This window comes from Mustela nigripes, chromosome 12 (genome assembly GCF_022355385.1).
Source record: "Mustela nigripes isolate SB6536 chromosome 12, MUSNIG.SB6536, whole genome shotgun sequence".
Lineage (NCBI taxonomy): Eukaryota > Metazoa > Chordata > Mammalia > Carnivora > Mustelidae > Mustela > Mustela nigripes.
In genome coordinates, this window is record NC_081568.1 from 6,782,170 (window position 1) to 6,804,112 (window position 21,943).

General features: G+C 46.0%; 1 protein-coding gene across 2 annotated transcripts in view; it reads right to left on the minus strand.

The window, feature by feature from the left end:
• SEMA5A (semaphorin 5A) overlaps positions 1–21,943 on the minus strand; it is a 444,506-nt gene that overhangs the window by 31,215 nt on the left and 391,348 nt on the right. For both annotated transcript variants that reach the window (XR_009407368.1, XM_059416873.1), the window contains exons 16-17: positions 21,165–21,308; positions 11,748–11,895 (exon numbers count right to left, since the gene is read on the minus strand). Coding sequence is in view for 1 of the 2 variants with exons in the window: in XM_059416873.1 (XP_059272856.1) it covers positions 11,748–11,895; positions 21,165–21,308 (292 nt within the window). In the remaining variant the exon portion in view is untranslated. The remainder of the gene's footprint in view (positions 1–11,747; positions 11,896–21,164; positions 21,309–21,943) is intronic.

Below are 21,943 nucleotides of genomic sequence, written 5' to 3' on the forward strand. Positions count from 1 at the left end.
ATTGGAAAATCCTCCGCCTGCATCTGTACACGTGTGAACTCTTCATACAGCAGGTCCCATCCTTGCGAGTGAACAGGGGTATGAGCAGAACCCACCAAGAATGAGACAATGAACGAACTAGTGTAGAAACCACTGCGGGGGAAGCTTCATAATGGAAGCCTGATTCTGAAGTCTTGAGCAGGGATCGTGGGTCCCTAATTCCCCCTGACGTCCCCACAGTCCATCACAGGTAGGAGCTTAACAGTCATTCAGTCATGGTGGGGGGGACGGATAAAAAATCGAGATGCTCAGAGTCTCGTCACATCAGCGTGTGCTCAGGCAAATCCCCATTAAGACCGTGACGTACGCAGGGCTCTGCCAAGCTGAGTCAACCAGATGAGGATCACACAACAAGAAGTTCCATCAATTCAGGAAACGACAAAGTCGTTGATTGAAGCCATTTCTCTCCCAGTTTTCGTTGGCTTATTTACTGGATTCTGGAGAGTTTCAGAAAGGAGTCCGCGGAGGCGCTTTGCCCACCATTGTCATGATGACCCCACCCTCCCCCGGGTCTTCTATCAGTCGGTTGCGTAGACCGCGGGCCTCAGAGCCGGAGGGTGGGGTGTGCGAATGTTCTTCGCATGCATTCCTCGCCTAGCCCCAGCCTGCGCAGGGGGGTCTTCCGTGACACACACATTGTCGGAAGAGGAGGGTGGCCGGAAGGACCTGAAGAAGCCAGTGAATGCGAGAGCCTGTCCCTGACTCTAACAGCACATCAGGCCGGGAGGTCCTCATCTCCAAATGAGACAGCTTCACAGCACAGCATCTGAAGGCCAGTGTGGGTGGACAATGCAGTTGCTTTTTAACTGCAAGAGAACATTCTCTTTCGCTGCAGGGGAAGTGCCTGATGCGCCCGGAAACAGACAAGGCGAGCTATGGAAACTGACCACACATAAGGACACCCAGAACTGACCACGTAGTAAGGACTACGGGACTCCAGAAGCCTTCTCTCCGGATAAACCACGATTAGCCCAGAAGTGTCAGCAGGGCTACAGTCAGAGACTGAAGCTGTGCTTGGAAAAGAACACTCGCTGATTGTTTTCGAGGAACTTGTACTAAGGCGAACATTTAGAAAGTCACATTTAATTACAGGTTTTGCTGCAGTTAAAGATCTGGCATCACTTGCAAGAGACCTGAGTTTTCCTACAGCTGAGAATCTGTTGTGCCTTCCAAAGTCAACTTTCTTCTGTGCAAATTCACGTAGACCTAGGCAGATTTGCAGACTCATGGCCATTTCGTAGAAATTCTTATGACTGTGAACACTTTACTCAGTGAGTGTGTTTCCCTAAGTAAATTGTAGATGTTCTCGTGTCAAGTATTGGAAAGTCTTTATCATGGAATTTATTGGTTTATAAACTGTAACGGGGAAAAAAAAAATCTGCGTGCATCTCACCTAAGTCACTTCTACAGAAAAAAACCACTCTTCAGGAAGCTTCTCCTTTCAATTAACTTTGCCATCACTGCATTTGAATTCTTACAGGCAAGAACAAGCCTGTTTTTTTTTTTTTTTTTTTTTTTATAAAGTCGAAGAAATCTGTGCAACCGACTCATCTAACACTATAAATAAAACATTTTTGTGAAATCCTCCGGATCTCCAGACCAACTGCCATTTCCAGAGATTGTAGATGATAATTTATACATCCTAGAGGCAGACTTGTGATGGATTAATTCCTATCATCCATCATTTTTCTTTTCTCCCCATCGGTGTCATGCCCCATTCTTAAATTTTATCCCTGAACTCTCAAGGCTACATTTCAGCAAACTTTCACTTCGGCACGCAGCCTGGCAGGCCGGTTGATTTTGTGTACTGATACTACCTTCAAAATGCTCGCACCTCTCTCAACAAAATACGGCATTTTTACTCTGACCCTCTTTCAGATTTGCAAGCCCTTCCCGGAGATATCTCTTAACAAATGAAAGCAATGTTTTGGCATTCCATGCTGATGAAGGTGTAATATCAAGTTACAGCCCAGGAGATCAACCACTTCTCTGTGGAAGACTATCTGGAAACACTAGTGAATGCGCTTTACAAGCATGGTGCAATAGAAGGGTTCACGCTGTGACCTTCTTCATGAAGGTCAAGATCATTTGTGGAGGGGCGCCTGGGTGGCTCAGTGGGTTAAGGCCTCTGTCTTTGGCTCCAGTCATGATCCCAGGGTCCCGGGATCAAGCCCCGTGTCGGGCTCTCTGCTCAGCGGGGAGCCTGCTTCCCTTCCTCTCTCTCTCTCTCTGCCTGCCTCTCCGCCTGCTTGTGATCTCTCTCTCTCTCTCTCTCTGTGTCAAATAAATAAATAAAATATTTTTTAAAAAATCATTTGTGGATCTTTTGCGGAGCTCATGGGAACCACAGGAAAATTCTAGACCGCCTGCCACAAATACAACAATCGAGAAAGAGCACGCCTTTTAATATCTGTTGTGAAGTGGTTTTAAGAGGCAGCTTCCAGAGACTGGCCAGGAGTGAGAAAGCTTGGGGGTTGTGGGGGTGTGGGATGGGAGGGGTGCCCACCCCCCTTCCATCCTTGAGGATCTGAGATTCCATGGGCTTCTGGGGGGGCAGGAGCGGTACAGCAGTTAGGATGGTTTTGACTCAAACCAGTTGAAGTGATGGGGAACGTGGGCCTCACATGGTAGGCAGTTCCTAGCAAGGGGGAGCCCCAGCTCTGCCTCTCTGCTATGCTAGTTCCTTCCCTCAGCCCCAACCTGACACTCACCCCCACAGGCTGTCAGCAACTGGGGAGCAGCCTTCCCGCACCTCTCATTGAGGGAAAACAGAGACCTTTCCCAGGACTCCCTAACAGCTCTTCCCAAGGGAAGAACTGGGGCACTGGAGGAAAACCACTGAGCTAGATAAAGTGTCGGATGGAAAACAAAGTGCGATCTGCTCAGTAATAAGCATCGCAGCCACCTGATGATGGCTGGCGAGTTCAAGAGTCCACGGGATTCTAGGAAGCAGGGCTGAGCTCCAATTACAGAATGGCAGCATCAGAATTCCTGGGCTCACTAGCCCGTTGGAGCATGCTCAGGTTTGGGATTCAGGGCCCGGTGTAGCAAGGGCTTTGGGGGCCCCCCACACGGCAGCCCCTTCCCCATAATCCCAGCTGCGGGCATGGTGTAGGCAATTGTGAGCCAGCCACGTCTCCCAGGGGCACAGGTCTCACTCCCATCAGGGTCTCCTCTGAGCCCCCCAGGGACTAGGCAGCCAGGAGCTTCCCTCAGTGAAGGGGAGCCCATGAGGCTCGGCGCTTATGACAGCTGTTCCACAGGCTTCTCAGCCATCCTGGAGGGTATCTGCCCTGCTGTTCACAGCAGTAGCCTTGGAAACAAACCCAAATATGGGCTTTTTCTTCCTCCCTGCTTTGCTCCCCTCATCTGTCTCATCTGCTGCTGTAGATTCAGCGCCAGGATAAAATATGTGATCAAGCTCTGTTTTAAATGGAGCTCAAGCTAAGATGCGAGGCTTGCCTGTCTCAGCTTCTACACCTCCAAGAAGCAGAATGCAGTTCAAAATGATGGGGGAAATTGCTCCATATATTTCTGAGGCTTTGAAGAACTACTGTTTTCATGTGTTGTGGTCAGGGCTAAGGTGGCCTTGCAGTCACGCATATTGCACACAGGCTGTGCACTGTCCTTCTATAGGGGTCCTACTCACACTTAGATGATCTCCAACACCCCTCAGATTTATGCAGTACACAACCTGCACAACTGTATAAAGTGGTTTTGGAGGATAGTTACTGGTGGGTGCTCCTCCCAGAAGCATCTGGATATCTAGGTCTCCCCCAGGGATACTCTAGTCTCTCTGACTCTTCAATTGCATGCACTCTCAGAAGCCACCAAGGGTCAAATTTTGTTCTTAGTGATAACTGACTGCTTCTTTTCAGCTTTTAGCTTGAATGATTCACTTTATCAAATCTCTTGTGGACCATAGTTGGGCAAAACAGATTTCTGTAAGCACATTTGTGTTTATGGTAACATCAGGAAAACAGCAACCTTTTAAACTTTACCTTTCCAAATTATTTTTCAAATATCAGACAAGGCTACTGAATTTAGCTGGACATACACAGGCCATCAGTATGGATGCCTGGGCTTGAGTTTGGCTGCCCCTCGCATGAGCTGGGCCTTCACGTCTCTCTGTGTCATGTTTCCACACCTGAAAAATGGTTATCTTAATAATAATGCCACATCTGTGGTTCACTGGCAGGGATACATAATAAAATCCCTAAGAAGTTCCTCAAACAATTCCTGGCCTGCAGAAATTATAATACTGATGCTGAAAAATACTATTTTTTCTATAGACGTTCCATATGCTTTCAGCTGATTTAGAATCCAGTACTTGATTTTATCTAATTTCAATGATTACATTTTGTTTAAGAAAATCGGGGCATTTTAGAAGTATGACCTGGTATTTTCATAAACAATGCACAAAACTAGTTGTATCTACACTAGTTGTATCTAAACTAGTTGTACCTTGTAGAAGGCCAACTGGCTCATGAAAGTAAGTAAAGCTTCCAGACTCGCCCATAACAGGCTGCTCCAGGAGCCCCGGTGAGGAGTCCGCGCCTGTGACGGGCCCGCAGGGAGGGACACAGCTGGCATCAGCAACTAAACGCGCGGAAATGGATCTTGGCCCAAAGGGAAGTAACCCTTTTACCTGCAGCCTAGCCGGGGCATACACAACACGCATGGAACAAAGGAAAGAAAAATAACAGAACAAAGGGAAAACCTCCAGGGCACCTGCTCATAAAAGGGTCCCTGTCTCCCACAGCAGAAGTGCGCATCTCGGGGTAACCGTTGTTCATGCCACCTGTGCGCACAAAGGAAACAGACAACCACAAAGAACAAGAAGAATCCCGCAACTACTCGTGTATGCTCACTTTCGTGGCCCCGACTTCATGTTTCTTCTGCCGCAAGTACAGGAGATGCCCGCTGCCCAGCTGGAGAGAAGCAGGTGCCCTTACGAGGAGGCTGAGCTGCTCCCGCGGACGGCATGGCACTGAGAAATAAACAGGGTGCCAGCGATCCCCGTATGGATCCAGGAGGGAAGGAAAGGAGCCTTTCTGCTACGTGCCTTTGAATCTACCCAGTTTTGGGGGTTGCGGGGAGGTTAGCTTCTGCCGGTTAATCTCATAGCACTTGCCTCAGTATTTTCTGAGGAGGCCACAGCATCTGGAGCTTTCGAGCATCTCAGTGCTGAGCAGCCCCAGGGCCGGTTCTTGCTCTGCCAGCAGCAGGGCTCTGGCTGCCAAAACCATCCTCTTGGGACGCTGGTTTTCCCATTTGGGAAATCAGGAATGCATGAGATGACATTTTTCAAAAGTTTGCAAACTCCAGTGTGTTCCACGAGCCTGGAGTTTTTTGTGACAGTGCTATTATTTTCATCTGTAACAGCCTATTTAAACTTCCTGGAGGCCTGGGTGGCTCAGTCGGTTAAGCATCTGCCTTCAACTCAGGTCATGATCCCAGGGTCCTAGGATCGAGTCCCACATCGGGTTCCTTGTTCAACGGGGAGCCGGCTTCCCCCCTACTCCTACCCTCTGCTCATGATTTCTCTCTCTCTCAATATAAGTAAATAAAATCTTTAAAAAAATAAACAAACTTCCAATTGCCAGGTTTTGCTTGCTCCTAAATGTATCTATAGTGCCATTATTTAACCCAAACAATTTTCACTATGTGCTGTCAACTCTGATTCACCTTCGCAGAATCCCTCTGACAGGACGTATCGATCTTAACGTCTTTCTTCTTGACCTGTCAGGGTCTTCTGTAGGCTGCCTCTCTTGTTTCTAAGAAACAGAGCCTCTTGTATGCTTCCTGTTGAGAGCATATATCAGCGTCTGGTCAACTGTTTCACACGTTGTGTGACATTTCCGTAATAAACACAGCGCTAGCGGCGCGATGTCCATTCCTGTCTTTGAATTATCCTTGTTGTGTCTGACCCTGCTGTAGCTCTACTCTTCCACCATCTGCTGAAACCTCCGAGGAACTTTGAGTTACAATAATTTGGGAAGCAATTCCATTTATAGATCATAACATTGTGATGTCCTCCTTCTTTTCATGGATTGTAATTTTCAGCCAAAACATAGAAGACTTGTGTTCTGCATTCATCTTCAGTTACGTTCCATGGTCATGAGAATCTCTACAGGCTTTTGAAAATCAAGGACGCTAATGGACAGAGAAAGTTCCTCTTTCCTCTAAGATACACTTTGTAGTCAATAAAAGGAAAAGAAAAATAAAGTCCTCTCATTTATTACCGAACATCCAGCAAAGGAATTAGGCAAACGGAGTTACATCATTTAGGTCAATGTGTGCCTGTGAGCCAGTTCTCAAAATGCTGGCCCAGTCTCCCACCAGCCATTTGCTACTGGACAGGTTCATTAATCTTTCTCAGGTTGAGTTTCCCATCTCTAAGTGAGGCACTAATGAAATCTACCTTGCTGGAATACAGGGAGAATAAACATAACAACTTTTAATTGCTTAGTGTAGTTTACAGTATACAATAGGTACTCAATAAAAGTTCCATATTCTATTACATAATACAGAATGCCGACCTCTCATAACATGCCTAAATAACAACTCCAGTGTGCTTTGTTATAATTTCAATTCAGCATTTCATCAGACGCTATGTGCTCAGCTAGGATTTATAGGGACTTGCTTGAACAATTATCATGATGGTTGCTAGGTATTATCCAGAAAAGGTTAAAAATGAAACAAAAATAGGCCAAAGATCATTAACCCCAAAATGGCTATTCTGAAGTGATCTAGCTATTTTAAATCAAATAATTATCCCTTTGACTTGTCAGGGCACTGATGGGACATAGGCTCAAAGCCAGGTGGCAAAACTCCCACAGACTCTGTCACCTCTCACCTGATTCCTCACAGCGGGGAGAGGAATGGGGGATTGGAGAAGAAATCCCTAATGGTGACAACTTCTCCCAGAGGCACTGCTTCTCTGCAGATAGGCTCCGTGCCCTCTGACACGTTACCTACCTGGGCTGTCTCATTTTCCTCCTCCAAAAACACTGATAAAGTCACATTCCTAGAGCTATTGTCACTGAACCAAAGACAAAGAGAATGTACCCAGCTCTTGGTGGCTATGCGTTCAATATCTTCATTTCCCCAGATTTCTCTCCTTTACCATGCAGGGTTACTGGGAGCGTTTTATCAGGTAATGCTGGACTTTAGTCTATCATAGCATGACTAAAGAGTAACTCCAGTATGTTTAATTATAATTTCATTTCAATCATTCATCTGACATTACCCAGTAAGTCAGGATCTGTAAGATGTGACATAATAATTAGCACGACGGTTACTAGGTCATATCAAAACAGGTTAGAAATGAAGACAACCGCAGGGGTCCATGCCTCATATTTCAGTTGGGGACGTGGATGGGGAAGGCGGAAGAGCATCTGCAGTGCCTCGTGACTCAGAGGCTCCCCATCTCCCTACCCCGCCATGCTCCCTCTCTGCCCTGTGAGGTCATATGCGTGTTGGCATGTCGTGGAAGAGCAGTGAGGTCCAGAGAAGCCCAGCCAGCCGTTTGGTTTTAGAGATGCTTACTTGCAAGTGGAGAGGAAATGTCTGACCCTTAAATGTCCTTGTGTGTCATCAAGAGTCTCATTATAAACTTGGCTGAGGATTCAGGCTCTAGGGAGGGACAGGTGCTGGAAGCGGTCACTGAGTCACCTGGATACATGTGCCCCCAAGGTCCAGAGAAGAGATAGCAGGATCAGAGAATCGGCAATGTCAGGGCTCTGGGAGCTTGGACACTAGCTGGCTTTGCCTCAGACTTGCACTGAAGAAGATAGACATTAGGACTGTGGTGGGCCCCAGGTTCACACCACTTCTGGCTACACAAGATCCAGGCCTCCACTCTGGGTCAATCAGCTTTCCAAACAGCCTCAGCCTCTTCAGGCCACCAACCCTTCAACTTTCAGAACTTTTACCCCTCAACTTTATTTTTTTATTATTTCATTCTATCTTATTTTGCTGCAGTAAGAACATTTAACATTAAGTCTACCCCCAAAACTGTGTATGACACTGAAGGTACAATGCCGTATAAGCGGACCTCTAGAACTTGCTCCTCTCGTTTCCCTGAAACTTTGCGCTCATTGATCAGAAACTCCCTGTTTCCCTCTCCCCATGTCCCTTTGGGGCTCCTTGATTCCACCACCCTTCCCCTTTTTGAGTCTATGAATGTGATTATTGTAGATACCTCATGTAAGTGTCACCAGGCAGTATTTGCCTTTCTGTGTCTGCCAAGTTCTCGTAGCAAGATGTCCTCAAGGTTCATCTGTGTTTTGCACACCGTGCAATCTCCTTGTAAATGCTGAATAGTATTTGATCATTTGTACACACATTTTCTTTATCCACTCATCTCTCAATGGACATTTAGACTTGCCACACTTGGCTCCTATGAATAGTGCTGCACTGAACACAGGAGAGCAGATATCCCCAAGATCATGATTTTGGTTCTTCTGGATGTGGAGGGATTGGAACCCTGGTACCTTATTGGGGGAATGCAAAATAGTGCAGATACTTGGGAAAACAGTATTGCAGTCCTCAAAAAGTTAAAAATGGAACTACCTTATACTGAAATCAATATCTTGAAGAAATGTCAACATTTGGAATTTTAAGAGTAGGGTTTTGAGGAAAAAGATAATAGCTTTAAAGGGGGCCCTTCACTTGTCTGAACTCAACTTCTTATTGAGATTTATTTGAAGGCTTGGAGATTTATTTGAAGACAAGAACATATGAATTTCACAGATGACACTTGGAAAATCTTTTCATAGTATTTCCATTTTAACATGGTGGATCAAGAAAAGATTCTTGTCTTTTATATCTTGTTCATACTTGAAATCAACGCTTTTTCTATAAACTGCTATAGTCCTCAGGAATTCGAGCTCTTATCATTCCCACAGATGTGTCTTTTACTGTGTAAAAAACATGGCGTTGGCATACTGTCATTTTCGGTAAGCTTGACTTGGTGAAGCAGCTGGAGTCCAGGAGTAACAAACAGAAATAAGGGTAAGAAGGAAAGGCCAGAGTCTCTCAAGCATCACCACCTTTGATACTCATAGTTGTCCTGTGGGGGAAGGGACCATTGTCCCCTTCTTGGAGGATAAGATAGATTTAGAAATGCCACATGAGTCATCAGCCATATAGACATTGGCAAGTGGGTCATCAACTTCATGACCCAAAAATCAAAATGTTACGTACACTTAACAGCTATTACCTTCTAGAAGACCTCCATGAAAAAGGATCCTACTTCAGGGCTCAAGATTTATAAACTATAGCAAGAATTTGACAATCAGCATATAACTTTAAGTAACTATCATTTTAAAATAAAGTTAGGGATTGAACTGATGAGATCCATTTTTTGCAGCCATCCAACAAAGCCAAGCCTCTCCTTCCTCCTGTTTCTGTCACTCACTTGGCATTAATGCCTTCAAAGAGAAAGGAACTGCAGTAAGTGGGAAAAGCCACAGGAGAAGAAAAATAAATGTTGTGTTTCTATCATACAAGAGCAGAATGCTTGAACACCTGGGCAGCTGTCGGTTAAGCGTCTGTCTTTGGCCCAGGTCAAGATACCAGAGCCCTGAAATTGAGTCCCACGTCCGGCTCTTCATTCCATGGGGAATCTGCTTTTCCCTCTCCCTCTGTGTTCTCTCTCTCTCTCTCTCTTTCAAATAAATAGATAAAGTCTTTAAAAAAAAAAAAAAAGCAGACTGCCCCATCGTGCCATAGTGATACCTTCTTGGAAGTACATGACTGGGAAGAAAAAACAAACAACTCCCCCCGCCCCAAACTAACACACCCAAGAACTGACATTAGGCTCACTAGAGACACACATGACATTTGTCTGGATTTGAAAACTGATGTTACATTTGTTGCATAAACCATAGTTCCACAAATTTGGATGCAAAGCAATAAACACATTAACACGTCAGGAAGACATTCAGTTTTTACATTTATAATCAGATGTATCACACACACACACACACACACACACACACACTCTCTCTCTCTCTCTCTCTCCAGTGACTACATAGATCTACTATACTTTCCTTCATACAGTTCTTTCTTTCATTAAACTGTTAATAAATGTAATTATTGAAGTCAATTTATAATAAGAAAACGAATAGCCTGAAATGTTTTCTCTGAGTTCTCTGTACTGGAAAGTTTAAGAAACTAAAGTGCAAGATCGACCCAGGTCATCCAGCCCTGCGGAAGCCCAGCTGAGGAGACGGACCTTGACATATGAGTGGGGATCCCCGTCTCTGACGCTGAGCCACCAGAAGCAGGAAATGATGTATTTCAGTAAATAATAAAGCTACTCCATTTGAACTGTTTTCCTAGAGCAACTGAGTGTTCACAGATTTACTCTGCATATTTTAATAAATAATTTTAAGTTTCAGCATCTGAAATAGCAATACCTTTATCATCCCAAACTGGCACTAAGAGTCTTCATTTATCATTCCACACTGACCACTCTTCATGGCCAAAATTAAGGCCAAGCCAACCCAGAAAGAAGTGTTTCTAGAACAAACAAGAGCTTCTATTAAAGCTACGGCAACAGAAGGGGAAGGAATCCAACTGCGAATCCCAATAACAGAAATCTCCTCGGGTTGGGCATATGACAAAAATGGCTCTACCCTCTCCCTCTGTCTGAGTTCTCCAGGTCTCTCTGGAATGTGTAACTGTGCTTTCCTGAAGCACTAACACATCGCTCAGCCTCAGGGACCAAGGTTATGAATGCAATGCAAAGGACAACTGGAAAGATCAGCGAGGAATGAGGCCAAGCCAGCCCTTCTGGCACGGAACGTCTCCCCCAGCACACGCCCACCCACCATGTCCTCTTGGGGGGCCAGTGCGCGGGAAGTTGAACGAGGTGGAAGCCCAGTGGCCTTCAGCACTCAGTCATTCTTGCAGGTGGTGCAGGAAGAGGAACAATGGGCCTTTGGAAAAGTGCTTGCACGAGTGGAATTTTATTTAAGGGTTTAGAGTGTTAAAAGAAATATGATCTGCTAAGGCAGAAGAAAAACAAAACTGTAAGTTGTCTTCGATTCCCTCTGAACTGGCCCCAGTGTGCTCTAACAAGAGCTCCACAAAGTTTCTCAAACCTCAGAGTGTCTCAGTTCTATACCTTAGCATGGTTCATTGTGGAGACCTTATATACCATTTTCCCAAACTGAGTATCGTGAGCAGAGGTAAGCAGACTGAAGCTCTGTCACAGCTCAGAAATCAGAATTGAAGAACTCCAGCGGGCGTTTATCCCATAAGTAAATATTTTATTCAAAAAGCCTCCAAGCTACTATGAACGTCCACTATTTCCTCCAAATATTCTCTTTAACTGGAGAAACTTACATGATTTACAGCACATAGTACATGCAGAGTACCTTGAGCCTGGAGATGTCATGTTTACAGAGCATTTCATGTTTGCAGAGCATCCTAGTGCCTGTTGAAAACCCAATGTTCGCAGAATATCTGGTGCGTGACAGCATGTGATATCTGTAGAGCATCTACTATGTACAGAGCCTCCAGTTTAAAAAGCATGTAGTGTTTGCAGAACACCTAATGCTTGCAGTGTATCAAGTATGTCCAGAGTCCTTCGTGTTTGCAGAACACCTAATGCTTGCCATGTATCAAGTGTATGCAGAGCACCCAGTGTGTGCTGGCTCGGGACATGGGCTGGAAACGCCAAGGTCCGTACTCACCACATTACAGCCTGCGCAGTCAGGTCCATTCTCGCAGGTCCTGCGGCGAGCTTGAATGCCGCCCCCACACTGGGCTGTGCACCGTTCCCAGGGACCCCAGCCTGTCCAGAACATGTGCGGGGGACACAGCAAGTGTTCGTTGCAGTATCTGTGATGGGGAAACCAAGAGGAAAAGGAAGCCGTTCAGGGCAATATGAAGCCACAGACCTTTCCACGGTCTGTCCCTGCACCGATGTTGAACACATGGGCATGCTCCGCGTGGAGGGGCTCTGCGTGTGCGGAGTGGTGGCACGGTAAAGGGGGCAGATGTGCTGGCCATGCTGTGAGGGCACAGACAACGGAATGCACGGGACACAACGAAGAAAATGCTAAACTCACAATGCAGGATGGAGCTTCCTGTGCAGCCAATTAGAGGAGAAACAAACAAGACAAAACCCTTCAAATAGGCACCCAAAAATGGGAACACACAGAGAACATCTAGGCAGGGCGTTTATCTTCTAAACACAGACACTGAAAGATAAAGTAGGTTATGGACATGAAGTCAGCAAAACTGTAGTTAGAACTCATTTCTCATTCTTGAATCAAATAAGGTGCATAATCCTATTAATACAAATTAAAGTTAAAGCCTGATTTTAGCAGGAAGCCTCACGCCATATACTTCTTAGGTTATTGTATTTTTAGATTTATCTGCAGACTCTCCAAATGACATCAAACAACCTTAATTTAAAAGACCAACAGTTATTCCAGAAAAGTTGAATAACTATTTACAAACAATGGTCCTAATTCTATACTCTCTACTTCAACTTATACATTCATATTGTCAATTACTAGCCAACTACACAGGGCCTTCGTTAGCCTTAGATGAGTCACATTTCTCCTCGGCCTTTCACACTTCAAGTGAAATGAAGCCAAATGAGAGAAACAAATGAACAAACAAACAAGCAAAAAAAACAAGAAGGAAACAACCTGGCATTCCTTAGGTTATAGCTTCTTGGGAGAAGGAGATTGCTCTGCCCATAAGCAAACTTAGCAAGACATATCTGGCCATTTGAAAGACTATTTAAATCTAGTTATCCACTTTCTACACAGAAATTTAGCTTCTAGAGGACAGCAGCATGCAAGACTCTTCCTGACCTGTCTCTCCCCATCTGGATTCAGACATAAGGCAGAGAGACTCTCATCTGCGAGGCGAAGTCCATCACCTGCAATGTCATGGTTCTTAATAAGTGCTAAATCCTGTAGGGCATCACGTAAAGGGCGTTACAAAGCACATTTCCATACGACCGGTGTGTGCAACCCAAGATGAATATCGGGAAATGGACACAAGCCCAGAACAGAAAATGCTGTCTTAATGAGTAGAAAGTAAGGACAAATGGTAGCTGGTTTCCAGAAACCAGGAGAAGTCATTTGGAGAGTGCAGTTTCCAGAGGGCAAATGCTGATAAGATTCAAGTGTTTTTTTCACCAAACCAGGAAAACTCTGGAGAGATTGTGAAGGCTTCAGGGCCAGGCCAAGCCGAGGGGAGTCCACCTGATGAGGCAAAGTGAGCAAAGGCCACCACTGTGGAAAAGAACAGAATATAGAAGTGGAAAGAGTGAAGGGAGAAAGGTGACCTGGAGAAGAGAACAGAAGAGGGTGACGGGAAGTAGCATCACTGACCTTTACGACAAGGGAGCAATTCAAAGGACCACAGAGCTCGAGAGATAAAGCGGCACCGGCCGAGTTCGAGAGTGGAGACTGGGCTCCCCGGGTTTCTGCCTCATCCGACTGGTGGCCTGGAGCTCCCTGAGATCTCTGGAGCTCTTCATGTGTTAAGTGTGGTGTCTGGTCTTCAAAGAGCCCACCAGAAGGAAGACCGGAGGGAGCAGATGCCAACCAGGGGAGAATGGATTACAACAATGCAAGGGAGACGCGTTCCAAGATGGATGGACATGATGGTGGCGGAACGAGGAGGGAAAGGGACAGCCTTGGGTTTGGTGGAGCGGAGCAAAGACGGGGCAACTGTGAGTGCAGGGAAAGACCAAGAGGCGAACAACAGAGCCGCATGTCAGCCTCCCATTTGTGGGAACGTGGGAGACACGCATCCTTCCGGGAAGAGAGAGCTGACGGGCCATGGCTGAGATGCCTCCAAAGGCGAGAACCACTAAGGCACATGGTTTAGTTTCTCTAAACAGTCACACGGAAGACTAGTCCATGGGACTGAACAATCCTTTCTCTTTCATCTTCTCAATTTTTAAGAAAGAGAAGCATTTGGTTTCCCTCTTCTGGACAGTTGTACGTACACAGCCTCCCAAGGCTCTGACTCAGAGTTCAGGGCCATGGACATACTTATGTGTAGAGGAGAAAGGGAAGGTATTTTCTATTAAGACAGGGGGACCTCTAGGTAGGAGAGCCCAAACGACATTGAGGGGACAACAGATGAGAAGAACTGGAGGTCAGCAAGCATGGGCAAACATGCAGAGTTACAAGAAGGAAAATGTCCTTGACTGCCCGGCGACTATGAACACACGTGCCGAGGATCGGAGCGTCCCAAAAGGAAGGTGTCATTCAAGGACATGTCTGGGAGAAAAGAAAACTCAGACCATCAGAGCTCACAGCATTTGATTCAAAATATCCACGGGTGCCTTGTCGCACTGTGGATAGACTGAGACGTAGAAGGCCACCACCCGTTTCCACACCGATACACTGACATTTAAATGGACCAGGACTCCTTACCCTCATTGTACTTTAAGGAAACAAAAACAAGCCATAAAAGAATATGGAGGACAAAGGAAAATCTTGCTAAATATGCTTAAAAACACTTGGCTTTTAATAAAAAACACAACAAGGGAGCTACCATTTTCCCATAGTAAAATACATCACGGTGCACAAATACTTTCTCGGATTTGCCTATGGCGGGCCAGGTCTGAAATCACCTAGCACGTTAGAACAGCTGAATCTGCAGCAGGAGAGCCTGAAAACCACATATAGCATAGAACTTGCAAGCAGTGTCAATAAATGATATAGTTGGCCACATTTTAAAGTTATCCACCACTTGCCTTCCATTTTTCTCTCTTCTCTTATTACAGTGGTCCTGGGAAAACAGTGACACCAAGGTATGTGACAGTGTCACCCTCTTCAAGGCAGGTCAGGAGGGCAGTAGCAACTGTAGGCTAGCCAGCTCTGCCCCTTCATACCTGGGTTTTCACTCACAACCCCCCACCCCCCACCCCAGGACAGTCTGATCAGAGGCAAAGCCCTCACAACTCCCCAACCCTGGGTTTCCCAGTTTCATGGAAGCAGGGTCCCTCTGACCCCCTTGCTCTGCCACCCTGACCAACACACGCTCCCAACAGCAGGCCTCTTGCTAAACTACCATCGACTCTTCAGCATCTTTCCTGGTCCTAGATAACAAGAGGGATCAGAAGTTAGTTACCTTGGCAACTCGGTGTGTTCAAGGATTTTAACTAATTTATGAATCAAATATCTACACAATGGACTGGCCAGTGGTTCTTCACACACAGTCCTCCAACACAGCCAGATCTGCCACGTAACAGCTGGACGCTGCTGACACTTTATTGGCTCTCCTGGATCTCTAGGACCTTAAAGCACTGCAAGTCAGATGTATTTCATGATGCATTAAAAACTAAGATTTTAATTTTGCCCGTGACTGCTCATTCTCATTTTGCATTTAAAACTGAATTAATAATCCAGCAATATTTCTCCATAAATTATCAATTTTTCCATAAAGCTCGTCTCTGTGAAAAGAACTGCCTTTCATAACCCCATGCGGACTAGGTTCTTGCCGTTGCATTGTTTCTGGTCTTATCTCTTCATGCTACCAGCCGCGTTCTGCTCTGGTTTGGTCCGTGCTAGTTTCTCATTGCAGCCCCTGCCAACCCTGAACCAGTCAGGACCCCGTCAGAGCCATCTTCTCCTGGCTTGGCTCAAGTGACTGTCCCTTTCCTGGAACATACTGGAATAATCAAGTCTCTGTGGTACTGGAGAAACTATACCTACACCGAGTTCCCCCTACTTTTACCCCAGGAGAGAGCTAAGAGAACCCATTAAGGGAGAGGAATGACTTACAAGGGAGCAGTATGTTGCCTTGCTAAGCAAACACACCCTATGGAGATAGAGGAAAATATAATTAAAAAATGATAAAAAAATAATCAAATAATAAAAATCATATAATAAGCCCCCATTGGTTCCTGGGACTCTTAACTTTAATAATACAATGGGGGCAGACTCTGATGTGGTCCCCATGCTTCCCCCCCCCACCCCCCGAAGTCACAACTTGTGTGATCCCTCCCATTCACTGTGTGTGTGGCTGGGGGTGGGGGCTGGGGAGGACCTGTGACTTCTCCTAACCAACAGAACATAGTAAAAATGACAGGATATCACTTCCATGATTGAAACCTATATAAGACTGCAATACCCCTTTTTTTCAAGAAGGCTCTCCCCCATCTCCAGGTCCAGCGCTATGAGGAATGAAGCAGTTAGACCTGAATGGTGTAGGCAGCGAGGGACGGAGGGAGCTCTGGCCCACAGACTCAGTCTGACAGCATCCGAGGAACTGAATGCTGCCGACAACCATAGGATTTGGGAAGCACATCCTCTCCGGTCAAGCCTCAGATGAGACCACAACCATGGTCCACAGCCTGCCGCAGCCTCGTAAAATCCTGGAGCAAAGGACCCAGGGCTACAATGTCCAGGCTACAAATCCACAGGCCCTGTGAGCCAATACACATGAGATGCTTCCGGCCCTGAGTCAGTGGTAACTCTGTTACGTCATGACTCCTGAAACAGATTTTGGTGCCCTGACATGCGGTGCTCCTGGAGAAAATACCTGGAAATGGGAACATGGCTTTGGGACTGGGGAATGGGTAGATGCAAGGAGAATTTGGTGGATCAGGCACAGAGACTCTGAGGATGCTGCCTGTGAGGTTTTAGGATAAGAACTAAAACTCAGCAACAAAACCAACCCAATTAGCAAACAGGCAAAGGACGCAAGAAGACATTTTCAAGAAAGTAGACACATGGCCAATAAGCACAGGAGAAGATACTCAACATCAACAGCCCTTCGGGAGATGCCGATCAGAGCCACAATGAGATAACTGCTTTCGACCTCGGGAAAGAAGGGAGAGAGGGAGAGAGGGAGGGAGAAGAAGAAGGGGGGAAGGAAGGAGGAAGGGTGGATGGCTTAGCCGGGTCTGGCGACACGGAAGGCTCACACACTGCTGCGAGAACGTACAACTGCGAAGCCACTGTACAGAATGCTTTGGCAACTCCTCAAAAAATGAAACACACAATTACCATCAGACCCAGCAGGTCCACGTCTAGGTTTATACACAGAAGAATTGAAATGGGGACTTGAGCGGACACTCATATGCTAATGTTTACTGCTGCGTTTTTCACCATAGCTCCAAGGTGGAAATGACCCACCTGCCGGCTGGTGGGTAACGAGGTAAATACAATATGAGGTAACCATACAGTTGTGTATTATGCAGCCGAAAGGAGGAATGGAGCTCTGACACATGGTCCGGCATGGAGGAGCCTTGAGAACATTACGCTATGTGAAACCAGCCAGACACAAAGGTGCAAACAGCATATGGTTCTATTTATACGGAATATCTCAACTAGGCAAATTCAGACAGAAAGAACACAGGTTAGAGGCTACCAGGGTCTGGGAGGAGGGGAAGATGGGGAGTCACTGCGCACTGTTTACAGGATGGGAGTGACGACGTGTTGGAAATGGATAGTGTCATAGTTACATGACACAAGGGTCATTACTGCCACTGAGCCGAACCCTTAAATTCAAAGAGAAAAATTCACAGTGAAATGGAACACCCAAATCCAGAAGAAAAGAGGAGCCCAGGATTGCAAACTGGGGGGAGGAAGAGCCTTGTGACACGAGGCAGAAAGCTCCGAGGCTGTGACTGCGGTTCTGTGGAAAGCGGGACACGTCAATGCTAAGTGCCAATGCCGGGGACATTTCCAGCAAAGGGCCGGAGCTGCTGCCCAGTGTCTTCTTGATGCTTCTGGCAAAACGTATGAGGGAAAGAAAAGAAAAATTGCGGGAAGGAGTAACAAACAGGAGGGACCAGGGTGGACTAATTTTGGAAGTTCTGAGTCTCTCCTGATGGCAACTAATAAACAATTAATAAACAGCTTCCGAGCACCACGGGGACTGTTTAGCAGAGAGGAAAAAAGCCGAATATGATGACACAACCTTTTGTTAAAATCTCAGGAAGACCAAAGGATTAAGAGTAATTTCAGTTCCACGAAGGGTGCTCCCAGGAGGTCAGGAGCGAGGGTCTGGAGGCCACAGATGGCCTCCATCAGAAGCCAGCCATGGGGTGCGGTCCCTCAGCCGGCAGGAGGCTCCCCCGCCCGAGAAGGGCTATCTCAGAAAAGATCTGTGGGTGTGGATTTGTTTACTAGCGTAAACCACCAGGGAATCCACAGCGACCCATCAAGTTAATTTCAGCCAAAATACCAGCTTGCACTGAAACATAAGGAGAAAGTACAAATGGAATGAGTCTTCTAGAATCCAGATTTCTCCTGGCAGGAAACAGGTTGATACAACTACCCAGTCGCAAGCACACGCTAACTTTTGCAAAGAAGAAAAAATGATTCAGGAAGCAGAAATGAGAGCCCAGAAGGCAGAGCCAAGAACCGTGCAGAATTACACACAGACCTTAAAACTTACTCCGGCAACTCCCAACACTTGTCTGGCCAGATTTCAGAATTTCTATAGATCAGTGATTCCTCTATACTTTCCATCCGCCCCTAGCCCCAGAACAGAAATGTCTGTAGCTTTATTCTTGTCTCTCCCACCACCATACGTTGGGTGTACTGGTGGCAGATACCTCGACTCTGATTTTAGAGGCTGACAGACTGAGAGGATTGACCCCCAGAAAGCCTCACTCATATCTGAGCCTGATTTAAAAAGAAAGGTTCTGGAACCTGGGGAGATGATTTAATGCCATAAAACTTCTGGGGACCTTGGGAATAGGTGAAATACATTTTGCATACGGAAGGGACATGAATGACTGGAGGGACATGCAATCGACTATGGCAGACACTCCAAGGTGACCCCAATGATCCTCGTCCTCCGGTATTTATGCCCTGCATAATGTTCCCCTCTTGAGTGTAGACAGGGTCTGAGACTTCTAACCAACAGAATATGGCAAGGTGATGGCATGTCCCGTTGTAACTGTGCCATATAAAACCATACTGCCCATCTTGAGAGGATGCGTTTCTCCTTGTAGTTTGAGGAAGAAAGTGACCATATTGGGAAAGCTCGTTTGGCAAGAAATGGAGGTTCTCAGTTGGATGGTCCACAAGGGACTAAATGCTGACAACAACCACGTGATCTCACAAGCTGCCCTTTCCCCAGTCAAAGCCCAGATGATCCCACAGCTCTGGCGGAGCAGAGAACCCTGGGATGTCACACTGACTCTCCTCCTCCATGAAGACTGTGAAATAATAAATGGGTGTTGTTTTACGCCACCAAGTTTTCGGAACTATGTTTACACAGGAAGGGAAAACGAAGGGCAGGGAGGCCAGAGTCTCCTCGAATCTTGAGTTTAGTCTTAAATATATCTGAGGGACAGTGTTCCCTTACATTACGTGGGTGGAGACACCTCCCACATAACACAACAAAGAAATCTCAGAACGGTCTGCTTAGGAAGACCGAGAAACAGATACCACGTTCTGGTTTTTCTAGATTTCATGAACCTCTTGATAGCCTGCTAACCCCCTAGAAAAGCTATTCAATGGGGAAGCTTCAGTTTTATAAAATCTTAAATTCCAGTTTTATAAAAATCTTAAAATTCCTATCCTTACCATCCACCTATGTGTTATGGGCATTCAAATACTCTTCCACATACAAAATGTTTATCTTGTCCAAACGAGCATGTTCCTTTTTCTTCTGTAAAAAGGGAATCTTTTAAGTGTAAGTCCTCCAAGCATGCTAGCCATCCTGATCTTTCCCCATACATGCAGCCTTACAAAGAACCATACGTGCACACAGGATGTACATATCTATTAGCTACAGACTGAAAAAGCACGTTCCTGTGTGTTCAGCCTAGGAAAGCCGCTAACAGGCGTCAGATCTGCAGAGGTGCTGGGTCTCCAGGGCAGGCTCACACTGATGAAGGTGACTTTGCCCGAATGGGCTGTATTATGTGACAATGTAGAAAATGTTAAAACTGGTAAATCTTGCGAAGTTAAGAAATAGCAAGGAGACAATTCGCCCATAAGCGACTTTCCCACTTACAAACTGGTGTTGGATCGGAAAAGATAGACTTGCACAAGACTGTCTCAGGAGACTGCTTCAAAAACGACCAACCTTGCTTTGCAAAAATCATCTTTCATTTTCCTCTGAGACAAAAGGAATGAAATCTTAATTGGCAATTTAGGAACACAGTGAAGAAAGAAAGGAATGATTCTCCCAGGTTGTTCTGAGGTCACAATAAATACCCAGAAGGGAACTATCTGTACTATAAACCTACTGGTTTTGTCTCTATAAATATTGATTACATAGCAAATAACTGCATATGGTAATTTTATAAAAGCCTCTCACTGAACCTATATGATCAGATATAATCCTTACTACATTTTAATTAAAAGGTCCCGAAAGCCATTTTGTTTCACACGGATCAGTACAGTACGTTTCTATTAGGATGGCGGAATAAAAATCCAGAGCCATGTGAGATTCACCTGCTTGGATTTTCTCCCAACAATCACAAACTAGAATGTACTTTGCATATGCAAGGAAGAGCCAACCATCACAACTGTAGATTTTATGATGCCGAGCCTAATGTCTGATTCAATGGAAAGCAACAAACTATGCAACTCCAGACTAGACAGAACCTTCCCCGCTTACAGCAACAGGTGGCATGGGATCTGGTTTCTCCTGGGTTCTGCTGCGCTCCTGGGTGGGAGTTAATAGAGCAGTGTGTGTTTATCATACAGTCAGACCCTGACTGTGTCCTCACCTTGTTCCAGCTGCTTGATTTAGTTCTGATGGAAAACTCTACTTCATCTGACTGCTACCGTGGGGACCCAGCGCTGCCTTAGGTCCTACTTGGAACTGCAGCTTTTGAGACCGGGTCTAGTTGAATTCTAATGAGTCCCCAGGGAGGCCAGGCCAGCGGTGCCCACTGTCCCTGCATCTCTGCTCCCTCGGGAAGGGCTCAGCTAGCCAGCCTCGTGGGCACTGCTGCCGCCGGAGCTCAGATGCAGTTAACACGAGTCTTCGATCAAAATGAAAGGATGTCAGGAAAAGAACAGAGCAATGTGGCTCAACAGAAAGGGACGCCACAGAGAAGCTAAGCGACGTCCCCGACTAAGCCCCCAGGGAACCCGGGCTGCACTGGAATGGCAGGAAGCGAGAGGACAGCGGTGTCGGGCCAGAGCGGCGGCGCCTACCTCTCCTCGCGATTCTGTCCCACGCACACCCGGCCCCCGTGCCGGGGAGTGGGGTTGCTGCAGGACCGCTGGCGCACCTGGAAGCCGATCCCACAGGTGGTGCTGCAGGGAGACCAGGAGGTCCAGGGGGTCCAGCCTCCGTTCCTGGAGAGAGGAAGCAGCGGAGTCACAAAGTCAGGCTCACCAGATCCCTGCATGCAGCCACCTCCAGTGACCTTCCCGTGTCCCACGTGCCCCACGCGCGGACTGCGGGACTGTGGGCCGGGAAGGGAAGGGGAACCGGAGCCACAGGACAGGACTGGACGTGCTATGCCATGGGACCTGGGCTCCAGGGAGATCCTGCTCCTGGTTGTCTGATTTTAGAGTTTAGGTTGGACCTTGGGCAGTAACGCTTACAGTGCACTAAAAATAAGGTGTCATATTAATCTCTTCGATAAATTAATTAATTTTTACTTATTATTATTATTTTATAATTATTATTAATTAATAAATTAATTTGTTCAAGTTATCCACAATAATTTGAATATATAATTCCTATCACAACTTCAATAATTGGAATACATAATTTTTATAATAATTTCAGACAATTTCTCTGAGAAAATTCTGTATTAGAAACTATTAAAAATTTTTAGGTATGAAAAAGTTTAACTAATGAAAAATAAGTCTATTTCCTTGAAAAGCAATATGAAATAAATCCCTGAACCTGTAGAGTTTATGCTTTGACTTGTAACATATCATTTAGAGTCTGTAAAAAGTGCACATCTGAACAAAATAGCATC